This window comes from Aegilops tauschii, chromosome 2, assembly GCF_002575655.3.
Source record: "Aegilops tauschii subsp. strangulata cultivar AL8/78 chromosome 2, Aet v6.0, whole genome shotgun sequence".
Taxonomy (NCBI): Eukaryota; Viridiplantae; Streptophyta; class Magnoliopsida; order Poales; family Poaceae; genus Aegilops; species Aegilops tauschii.
In genome coordinates, this window is record NC_053036.3 from 17,008,592 (window position 1) to 17,020,697 (window position 12,106).

The 12,106-nt window shown below is 47.7% G+C and overlaps 1 protein-coding gene and 1 pseudogene across 1 annotated transcript; both read left to right on the plus strand.

Annotated features, from left to right (window-relative positions):
• Positions 1–1,067: 1,067 nt before the first annotated feature.
• LOC109778489 (hydroxycinnamoyltransferase 4-like) lies at positions 1,068–2,987 on the plus strand (annotated as a pseudogene).
• Positions 2,988–8,018: 5,031 nt separating this feature from the next.
• Positions 8,019–8,921, plus strand: LOC109778490 (xylanase inhibitor protein 1). The gene has a single exon (XM_020337056.1). It carries the CDS (start codon positions 8,019–8,021, stop codon positions 8,919–8,921), a length of 903 nt encoding a protein of 300 aa, XP_020192645.1.
• The last annotated feature ends 3,185 nt before the right edge of the window (positions 8,922–12,106 follow it).

Consider the following 12,106-nt stretch of genomic DNA (forward strand, 5'->3'; position numbering starts at 1 on the left):
AAGATAACTGTCCTAGGTTATCTCCACCATCATGACCTTAATAATTTTGTTGCTCGATTATTCTTGCCACAAGAGTGAGCTCCTTCTAGTTAACAATTACATGCCAAATGGTAGGCTTGAAAGAGTTTAGCATTGTTGGGATAAGAAAATACTCCCTCTGTCTTAGCATTTTGAAATTGTATTTGGTCTTTCCTAGCTCCACAATGATTGGGAGAAAGTAGGCATCTAATCAAAGCAATCAATGTGCTCCTTAGGGCATCTCCAACGATGATTGGATGAATTAGTTAAGTATTCAGTAATAATTGAGATGTTGTAACCAACGCTAATAGTTAATGTATGGTGTTTCCTTAGGGCATCTTCAACGTGGACGCTTATTTCTCTCTTATATGTTCGACTAATTTTAGGCCTCTAACGCTATTCTTCATTTGTCCGCAGACCGTGCTAGACACCCGAAATCCCCACTCTGCCCCACCTCGGTCCCAACCACCAGGGTCACTTTCCCCTCCCCATTTCCCTTCTCCCGTGTGCATCTACCGAGCTGGCCGCCTCCCCTATCGCCTACCGTGCTTCACCCCTCCTCCCCATGGTTGAGTCCATGGCGGCTGGGCATCAAGTGCCAACACCCGTGCGTGCGTAGGCCGAGCTCTCGTCTAGAAGCGAGCCTGTTGTGTGTGTGTGGGCTATGTAGGCTAGGCTCGGATCCGGCCCCGACCTGACGAGACATGTGTGCGCGGGCTATGTAGGCATGTGTGTATGTTGTGCTTGTTGCCATTGCGGCTTTGTTTCGGGTCGAGTTGCCATGTATAGCCGGACCGGTCTCGCATATGATGTGTTTGACCGAATGCTTGGGTAATTTGGATGGACAAATAGGGGACATTTAGGCAATAGTGATGGATGTTCTCCACCCGGTTGACCGTCGATGGACATGTCAACGAACATTTAAGAAAATAACTTGGGAGATGCTCTCATCGTCGCCCCTGCTGCCTTGGGAGAGGCCATGTGAGAAAGGAGGGAGAACAGTTTTCTTATATAAGAAAAAGAAAGTGGAGGGGGAGACAGGTGGAAAGAGATGCATGTTTGTCTCTCTAACCCACCTGCGCTGGCGACGCCGCATGCATCGACTTGTTTAGTTTCGCTGCTCGGCCCAAGTAGTCGTCGATCCCCTTGTCCGAGAATCAAGCTATCCGCCGCGACATGGATTCGGGCAGCTCAGTGCGAGTGGTGGAGTCCTGCCTCGTAACGCCGAGCGACGACACGCCGCGGGAAGGGCTCTGGCTCTCCGCGCTGGACCTCGTGCTGGCCAACAGGGGCCACACCCCGCTCGTCCACTTCTACAGCACCGCCGGCGCCGGCAGTGACGTTGCCGACGACTTCTTTAACGTGGCCAGGCTCAAGGAGTCCATGGCGAGGGCGCTGGTGCCCTTCTACCCTCTCGCCGGCCGCCTCTGCGTGGACTCCGGCGGACGGACCGAGGTCAACTGAAACGGGGAGGGCGCGCTCTTCGTGGTGGCTCGCTCTGACAGCACCCTGGAGGACTTCGTCGATCCCGCGCCGTCGCCGGAGTTAAGGAGGCTGTTCGGTCCCCGCGTTCATCCGTCGTCCATTGTATTGGCCGTGCAGGTGACCTTCCTCAGGTGTGGCGGCGTGGTCTTGGGGACAGCGGTGCACCACGCCGTCGTGGACGGCGCCAGCACGTTCCAGTTCCTCCGGACGTGGGCGAGCTACTGCAGGGACGGCGAGAGCGCCGCGGTGGAACCCCCGTGCCACCACCGCGCCCTCCTCCTCGCGCGGTCACCCCCCGTGATCCACCCCGAGACCATCCCCATGTTCTGCAACGAGCTAATCATGCACGAGCAGGAGCCATCGTCGCCTGCAGGGACGACGACGTCGTCGACCGTCGTGACCAGGATCCTCACCGTCTCCAGGGACCAGCTACACGCCCTCAAGCGCCTCTGCGGCGGCGCCAGCACGTTCTGCGCCGTGGCGGCCCTCGTGTGGCGGTGCGTCTGCGTCGCCCGGCCGGGTCTGCACCCGGACTCCACCACGCGCATCAACTTCCCGGTGGACATCAGGCGCCGCCTGACGCCGCCGCTCCAGGACCGGTACTTCGGCAACGGGGTCGTCAACGTGTTCGCCACCGCCGCGGTGAAGGACGTGGTGTCGCAGACGCTGGCCTCCGTCGCCGGCCGGGTCAAAGCCGCCGCGGACCGGGTCGACGACGAGCTGCTCAGGTCGGCGGTGGACTACTTCGAGGAAACGGCGAAGCAGGGCGTGCGGCGGCGGGCGGAGGACAGGGGGAACCTGCCGGAGACGGAGCTGCGGATGAACAGCTGGTTCCGCATCCCCGTGCAGGACGCGGACTTCGGGTGGGGGCAGCCGCGCGCGATGACCCGGGCGGAGGCTGTGCGCGGCGGGTGGGTGTACCTGTTGGCCGCCTCCGCCGACGGCAGCGCGCGCGTGCTCATCTCCTTGGAGGCGGCGACTCACCACAAGTTCCAGCACGCCGTCGCTGATGTATGCCAACTTCTTCTAGCCACTGAACGTCCTAAGCTGTGACCATATATCAGCATGCATCCACTTAATGTGTGGATTAATTTCGTAGACCTATCACCTATGATCTATCGGGCAATTTCAGCTTGCTCTTGTGTGTTTTGGTTGAATCCGTTTTTATATTTCTCAGTTGACTGAGACTTGGATGCTATATTCATGAGATCCTATACGTTAAGCTCCGTGCAATTTTTCTCTTTAAAATTTTTCTTTCTCTTTTCATCCGAAATTACTTGTTGTAGAAATCGATAGAAATGAATGTGTCTAGAATTAAAATAAATCTAGATACAATCATTTCTTCAACCAGTATTTTCGGACGGAGGAAGTACTTGTTAAGTCTTAGTCGAGTGAGATCTGACCACACCTTTTTTTTTTTAGCTTGGAACATTTCATTCCATTAATCAACGTGTCTAGCGACGTCGCTAGCAACAAAAGACCGGGCAAAGGTAGGGGCAAGACCCGGCCATACGGCTTGGGGTACAAGCTCCATACAGCGCAAGAGCGTTTGCAACCTTATTACAAGCCCTCGGACAATGAATAATATGAAAAAAAAAACTAAAGTTCAGACTAGCAAAAGTCTTTATTTCCCTGAACAAGACCCCATTAGAAGAAAGATCAAAGTTCGACGACTTGATTGCATGGACCAGCAACGTTGCATCCGTCTCCACCACAACCCTGGTGATGCCTAACTCCTGCGCCTTGTATAGAGCAAATATGCATGCTTCAGCTTCACCTTGCAAGGCGTCCTGTGCATGCGATATCCTTCCTGCAGCCGCTACCACAACGTCACCGTCATGATCTCGAATGACATAGCCCCACCCTCCTGATGATGACGCCGCACAGAAGCTGCCATCAGTATTAATCTTTAGCACACCGTCAGTCGGCTTGGTCCAAACTTCAGATTTTCGCTCAGCTGGTTTCTTCTCACGACTGAAGTAAGTCATATATTCAGTAGCTTCAATCCTAATCTGCCAAAGTAGTCCAGTGATGTCTATTTTCTTTCCCTCCATCCTCAGTTTATTTCTTGCATTCCACCACGTCCATGCTAGTCCTGTATTACTTCTTTTGGATCATGCATTGCCATGCACTTAGTACGTACCTCCTCTAGTCCTAATTCCCTCCACAACTGCTTGACCTGTTTACACTGAAACAACATATGGCTACCATCTTCATCTCTTCTTTTGCAGACTGCACAAAGTGTGTCAATGTCTACTCCTTTCCTCTTCAGATTTGCACAGAGGGGAAGGCTGTTGTATGCCATACGCCATAAGAATTGTTGCACTTTATTTGGGCACGGCGCGTGCCATATGGAACTCCATCTGAAACTGTTGTTGCTGTCCCTATTTGCCTGACCAACCTCACCCGAGTCCACCATCTGGAGTTGTCTGCATAATTTGTACGCTGACTTCACAGAGGAACAACCACGATGGTCAGGATGCCATGCCCAAGCATCTTCCATATCTTCTTTAATGGGCAAAGCTAGGATCAAGTCCGCATCTGGTGCCCAGAATATCGACCGCACTAGCTGTTCGTCCCACGCCACAGAGAATGAGTCCATCAACTCAGCAGCAGTTGAGACGACAGCGTTCCGGCGGTGTGTCATCCGTCTCCTGTCCCAGTCTCTAGGAAGCCACGGGCCCTCCCAGATCTTCACTATCGAGCCGTCACCGACACGCTTGATGACTCCCTTCTTAGCCACTTCAATTCCCTGTAAGATACTGCGCCATGCATACGGCATTCCCTTTTTGGGTGTAGCATGCAGTATGCCAGTTTCAGGGAAATACTTCGCTTTGAGAACTCGAGCACAAAGTGAATCAGGGTGTTCTAACAATCTCCACGCTTGTTTTGCGAGCATGGCCAGATTGAACACATGGAGATACTTGTATCCCAAACCACCTTCTCTTTTGGAAAGAGTCAACTTCTCAGCAGACAACCAATGTATCTTCTCATCATTATCTTGTTGTGCCCAAAAAAACCTGCATATCATAGCTGTCATCTGTTCACACAACCCCTTAGTGAGATCGAAAGCCGACATAGCAAAAATTGGGATGGCCTGAGCACATGCTTTAATAAGGATCTCCTTTCCCGCTTTGGTAAGCATTTTTTCCTTCCACCCTTGGATACACTTCCATATCCTGTCTTTGAGATAAGCAAATACCTTTGTCCTTGATTGGCCTACATAGACCGGATATATGAGCAAACCTGTTCATAGGCAGTCTGACCCGGGTTTGTTACTCGGGTCTGGCTTGGGCTTTGTTTTACAGCCTGAAAGGATACACGAACTAGGCTTGGACTAGGTTTTCAACATTTTGGGTTGTGCTTACACGTGTTAGAACGTAAAATAGAGTTTGGACTGGGCTTACACATGTTAGAACGGAAAATAGAGTTTGGACTGGGCTCTTGCACTTGCATTTTGACCGGGCTCAGGCTGAAGAACAAGCATATCTTTGGGCTTTAGGCTGGGCTCTGGCTTGGGTTTACGGCTTGGCCTTTTTGAAACCCGGCTAGTTAAGAAAATTTAAAAACTTAAATTTGGACATGTTTTGCAAAAAGTGTAGGGAAAATGTAAAACGGCTATAACTTTTGCATACGATGTCAGAAAAAAACGTATAATATATCAAAATGTTCAGCACGAAAATCCGCATCTGATTTTGACCGCATATGGCATGTTTGCAAATTTTTAGAATCCTCAAATTCTAAAAGGAAAAAAAGTTATCCTCAAATTTCTGTTTTCTTTTTAATTTTTGTTAAATCTGGTCAAACTACTTATTCAAGAAGTATTAGTGTTACTAAATAATTATTCAAGAATATTAGTGTTACTAAATAATTATTTCAGTTTTTTTGAATTTTGGTCAAATCTGGTCAAACTGTGCTCAAACTATGGTCAAACTACTTATTCAAGAAATATTAGTGTTACTAAATAATTATTGTTTTTTAGAACAATAGTTTCAAACTCAAACAGTGAAATGTGTGATTTCATGCTCAAGCTAAATTCCTGAGGGTTAATAGGATTGACATCTTACTATTGTCAGGAAAACAACAAGTGCAGACTTGGAAACGAGGGAGAATAGAACCAGTAGTTAAGCGTGCTCAGGCTGGAGTACTGAGAAGATGGGTGACCGTCCGGAAAGTTAGATGATTTGAAATGATGAGGGGTGATTAGAGATTAGAGGTTAAATTAAGCAGTGATGAGGGGTGATTAGAGATTAGAGGTTAAAATAATTCAGAAATTTGAAATCAAAAAAAAATTCAATTTTTTTAAAAAAATCATAATATTTTCTTTACCGGGGCTAAAGGTGGACCTCCAGGCAGCGGCCACGTGGAGGGCCTTTAGTCCCGGTTCGTGTAAAAACCGGGACTAAAGGATTTAGTCCCGGTTCCAGAATCGGGACTAAAGTCCCTTATGAACCGGAACTAAAGGCCCTTTTTCTACTAGTGATGGTGTTGGTATGCTTTGACAAATTAACTCGGAAAACTCTCATCAACTTGGTCGGTCCCATTCACGCATAACTGAGTTGGTATGCTTTGACAATGTACTCTCTCCGTTTTTAAATATAATTTTTTATAGAGATTTCACTATGAATCATATACGGATATACATAGATGCATTTTAGAGTGTAGATTCACCCATTTTGCTTCGTATGTAGTCTATAATAAAATTTCTCCAAAGACTTATATTTAAGAAAGAGGGAGTATGTCCAACCTGTAACATGGCAGCTACAATATCACCGGCATGCAATGATTAATGGCTAATTATAAGGCAAGTGGCTCGTGGCATGCAAGAAAGTACTACGTGCGCGCGGCGGTCTCTCGTTGGATCACTATCATGCCATGCACCGAAGCCATCACTAGTACAAAACAGAGCTTTCGTCACAGGGCAATATTCACATTAGTCCCGGTTCAGTCACGAACCGGGACTAATGTGAGCATTGGTCCCGGTTCGTGCGGCTAAGGCATTAGTCCCGGTTCACCTGGGCCCTTTAGTCCCGGTTGGTGCCACGAACCGGGACTAAAGGTTAGTCCTTTAGTCCTGGTTGGTGCCACCAACCGGTACTAATGGGCTTTGAGGCATTAGTACCGGTTCATGGCACGAACCGGTACTAAAGGGCCCATCAAACTCTACCCCCCTCCCCCTGTGGACCGCCTTTTCAGTTTTAGGAAAAACAAAATAAAATGATGAAAATGTCAATAAAATAAAATAAAATAAGTTTCCCATGTGATATGTGGTCTAGTTGTTGGGAAAATTAACAAATATGAATTTCGACTTTATTTACAAAATCTCTCTGGAATTTCTTAAAATGGGCATAACTTTTGCATACGAACTCGGATGAAAAAGTTTTTTATATGAAAAATCATCTACTCGAAAAGTTACATCCCCGTATCGTATGCCTAGGCTAGCAACGGCCGGGAGCAAGGAGAGGGAAGGTATTTAGCCCAACGAGAGGAAGGAATTTAGTTAGCGAGAGGATTCCATTCACACCTTGCTTGATTCGTATCGTATGTAAGTATGTACGCGGGGAAAGGGTGAGGCCGATCAGACACGAAGATCATAAACTTTCCAGCTTCTACTCCACCCAAACGTTGTTTGTCATCTGCCTGACACGGCTCCGGATCGAGCAGTAACCCCACCGTTCGGTCTAGGGCTAGGTGCCTTCAGTCCAAACCAACGATACCGATCTGCAGTCTGTCGAACCATGCATTCAGATCGGCACATTCAATGCACACCATGTGGATATCTTCTCAAGCTCCACGCCGGAGCCAGGATTTGAACTTACGTTGAAAACCAACATTTGGTTTCTTTGATGTCTGCCTTGCTTGTGTATAATTTTCTTAAATTGCTTTCTCCAATAAATAATTTTCTTAAACCAACATTTGAGCCAGGACTTTTGCCCTTTTGTAGAGACCCTTTTCAATAATTTTCTTCAATAAATTGTTTTATTGCTCAAGTGTAACTTGACTAAGAAAATCATTAGTGAAATCAATAAAATCACTAAAAGTAACAACCTTGAATTTATCGTTGTTATTGTTTTCTATAATGTGAGAGGAACTCTTCTTTCCAAGGTCGTCGTTGATAGCTTTCAAGAACTCATGCTCTTGAACTCATAGCTAATGTGGGCGGCCCTCCCGGACGTTTGAGCGTCTGATTCGTGGTCAATCAATGGGTCTTCTCCATCCATGTGCGCGGCGCCCAGAGCTAGCATCTGCCGTTTTCTTTTCTACGCTTGACTTGTGGTCGATCGTCCATCTGATTTGACCCCATCCAGACCAGTTGCCGCCGCAGCCAATCGAAATTGTGCCGGCCGGCACACAAGAAATGACTTGCACGTGCGTACGTACCTTTCTTCCTTGCCTATTACCTACTGCACGCGCGCTCTAACTCTCTCTCTATATAGACTTGGCCATGATCAGCATTCTTCACAGCAACCAACAATCATCACTGTAACTAACCAGAAGAAGCACAAGAAGAAGCGATGGCGTTCCGACGCCGTTCATGCGTAGTAGCAGCACTCCTCGCCCTCTCCTTCCTCGCCGCCACGGCAGCCGCCGGTGACCACGGCCTGACGGTCTTCTGGGGCCGGAACAAGGACGAGGGCTCCCTCGGGGAGGCCTGCGACACCGGCATCTACAACACCGTCATCATCTCCTTCTACAGCGTCTTCGGCCACGGCAGGTACTGGGGCGACCTCTCCGGCCACCCGCTCTACGGCATCGGCGCCGACATCAAGCACTGCCGGGGCAAGGGCATCGTCGTCCTCCTCTCCATCGGCGGCGGCGGCACCCAGTACTCCCTGCCGTCATCACAGTCCGCGGCCGACGTCGCCGACAACCTGTGGAACGCGCACCTCGGCGGCGGCCGCCGCGGCGTGTTCCGCCCGTTCGGCGACGCCGTGGTCGACGGCATCGACTTCTTCATCGACCAGGGCGCGCCGGACCACTACGACGAGCTGGCCAGGCGTCTGTCCGGCTACAACCGGTACTACCGCGGCGCGCCCGGGGTGCGGTTGACGGCGACGCCGCGGTGCGTGTACCCGGACTGGCACGTCCAGAGGGCGCTGGACACGGGGCTGTTCGAGCGGATCCACGTCAGGTTCTACGGCGAAGACCGGTGCTCCTACAACCACGTGCACAAAGACGGGGTGATGGCGCAGTGGAGCAAGTGGACGGCGAGGTACCCCCGGAGCAAGGTGTACATCGGGCTGGCGGCGGCGAACGTGCCCGGGAGGAACGACAAGGTCGGCCTCATGTCGATGAACTACGACCTCATGCCCAGCGTGAAGCAGGCGGCGAACTACGGCGGGGTCATGCTCTGGGAGAGGTACTACGACAAGCAGACCGGATACGGCCGCGACCTCTACAACGGCGGCATCAACTAATAATCAACACGCACGCATGCATGCATTATAGTGTGTGTCTGACAATAATAAATAAATTAAACACTGATGTGACGTGTGGTATTGTATTGTACGAATAAATCAGAGATCCATATATGGACCGCTCGATGTTTCAACATTTTGTATTTGATGCACTGCTAGTACGTCTTGCACTAGTACAACAATATAAATAGCTTAACGGATTTGATATTTCACGCCTAGATGTGAAATAGCTACCTCACATCTAATTTTCTTATTATTTATTTTGTTTTCTTTGACTCACAAAAAAAATTGTTTTGTCTGACCTCACGATTTGTTTGTGTTCAAGGGTACGCTTGTGCAGCCCGAGAGTAACTAGTTGGCGAGCGCTCCCTTGGGAGACTCGTAACAATCACTCGCGGGTGGGCTGAGAGCACGCCACTTGGCGCTCTCCTAATCACTGCCACATATCGCGCTCTGGGCGCTCCCTCCGTATTTTTCTATAATTTTTTCACACTTGTTTTTGGCTTTTTAAACGTTTTTCTTTTGACTTTTTGGTTTTTCACCGGTCTTCCTTAGCTTTTGGACCAGATTTATTTGTTCGAAGAAAATAATTTTCCACATGAAAAAACGTGTTTTTTTGCTTCCGCAAGAGGCACAGTTTTGCTTCCGTGAGAGGCACAACCATGCCTCTCGGAAACGAAAAAAACGTGCTTTTTTTCTTCCGCGACAGGCACGGTTTTGCATCCGCGGGAAGCACGATTTTGCTTTCGTGCTTTCTGTTTTTTCCTTTCGTGAGAGGCATGGTTGTGATTTCGCGAGAGGCACAACCGCGCCTCTCAGAAACGAAAAAAACGCATTTTTTCCTTCCATAAGAAGCACGGTTTTGCTTCCGCAAGAGACATGGTCGTGCCTCTTTCAAAAAGGCAAAAGTACATGCTCCCGGTTCGGTTTTTTCGTCCGGTTTTTTCATGAAAAAAGGTCGTCAAAACCTATCAACATTGGATCTAATTTTGAAAATCTCAACGCGAGGAATCCAACTGTGAAAATGGTTTGAGATTTCAACGCATGGTTTAAAGGATAAAATGTTTTAATAAACGAATCTACGAAAAAAGAAAAAAACTGCCAGGTTGCAACAAGTGGCGCACATGTAGTGCGCCACTTGTCACAACCTAGGGAGGTGGGAGTGATTTTGTAAGGAGTACCCTTCAATTAGTGATTTTGTTGAAGCCCCCTACATTGTCGTGTGCCAGGGTGGGCTGGCCCATGTGTGTGCCGGCGTGGGCTGGCTTTGCCTTTTTGTGTTTGTCCCTTTTTGTCTATTGTTGAACTGTCTTGATTCATCAATCGCATAGACAGGAAATAGAAGTTGGGTCTTTTTTTAAAGTTGTAGTTAGGAACCAGTCTTTTTTCCAATTACAAGTCCACTTTTGACTTGTATTTACGTCCACTTTTTTTTCAGTTGCAAGTCCGTCCTTGAATCACAACTGGGTCCAATATTTTTTTCCCTGGTTATAGTTTCGCTCGACTCGCAATTGGTACCCGACCTTTTATTTCCTAGTTACAAGCCCACCGTCTACTCGCAACTGAGACCGACCTTTTTTTTAGTTGCAAGTCCATCCTCGACTCACAACTAGGGTGCAATCTTTTTTTATCCCAGTTGCAATCCCACCCACGACTCGTAACTAGGACCTGACCTTTTTTGTCCCGGTTGCAAGTCCACCCTCAACTCGTGACCGGTGTTTGACATTTTTTTTATCCCATTTGCAAGTCCACCCTTGAGTCGCAACTGGGGCTCGACCTTTTTCCCCGGTTGCAATTACACTCTCGACTCGCAACTGGGCCCCGACATTTTTTGTCCTAATTGTACCATCCTTGACTCGCAACTGGGTCCAACCATTTTTTGTCCAAGTTGGAAGTCTACAACCGATTCATAAGCAGGGCCCAACTTTTTTTTGTCCTAGTTGCAAGTTCACCCTCGACTCGCAACTAGGGGCTCAATCTTTTTTATCTGAGTTGCAAGTCCACCCTCGACTCGCAACTAGGGCTCAACCTTTTTTATCCGAGTTGCAAGCCCACCCTCGACTTGCAACTGGTGCCTAACCTTTTTTGTCCGAGTTGCAAATCCACCCTCAACTCGCAACCGGGGCCTGGATTTTTTTAGTCTCAGTTGCAAGTCCACCCTCGATTCCTAACTGGGGCTCGACCTTTTTTTGTCTCGGTTGCAAGTCCACCACCGACTCGCAACCGGGGCTCAACCTTTTCTTATCCCAATTGCAAGTCCACCCTCGACTCACGACTGGGGCCCAACCTTTTTTTGTCCCAGTTGCAAGTCCAAACTCGACTCGCAACTGGGCCCGACCTTTTTTAGTCCTAATGCGAGTCTACCATCGACTCGCCAGTATGGGTTTGACCTTCTTTTATCCCAGTTGCAAGTCTACCCCTCAACAGGGAACAAACTGCAGATGAGCCGGCCCAAGTAGCTAGGATACTTTTTTTGTTTATGTTTTGTTTTTTTCTTCATGATTTTTTATTCTACCATTTTTTCTTCATTGGTTTTCCTCTCCTTCTAATGTTTCTATTTTTCAAAAGTTGATCTCATTTTTTTCCTTTTTCCTAATTCTTTTTTTCATAAATTCACAAGTTTCAACAAATATTACAAAATTCATAAATGTGTTCATTTTTCTAAAATTGTTCATGTTTATTGTATTTTTTTTGAAATGTGTTCATTTTTTTCAAAAATTGTTCGTAGGTTATAAAAAATGTTTGTCTTTTTTCGAAACAACTATGGGCCCACATGCAAGTCACCCTCGACTCACAACTCATATCATAGTTGACCCAGTTGCAAGTCCACCCTCGACTTGTAAGTAGACCTGTAGTTTATTTCGTCCCAGTTGCAAGGCCACCCTTGACTTGCAATCAGGCCTATGTTTTGTCTTTTACCCAATTGCAAGTTCACCCTTGACTCGCAACTGGCACCGTAATTGTTTCATATTAATTGCAAGTCAACCCTTGACTCGTAACTAGGCTCGTCGTTTTATAGCTTTTATCTTTTTTTTCCTGTTGGATTTTCATTCTTTTTGTTTTTTCTCTACTTTTCCTTACCTTTTTCTTTTTTTAAATTCCTAAACCTTTTTTTAAATTTTGACCATTTTTCAAATCATGAATATTTTAGAAATTTATGAACATATTTTCTGTATCTATGAACA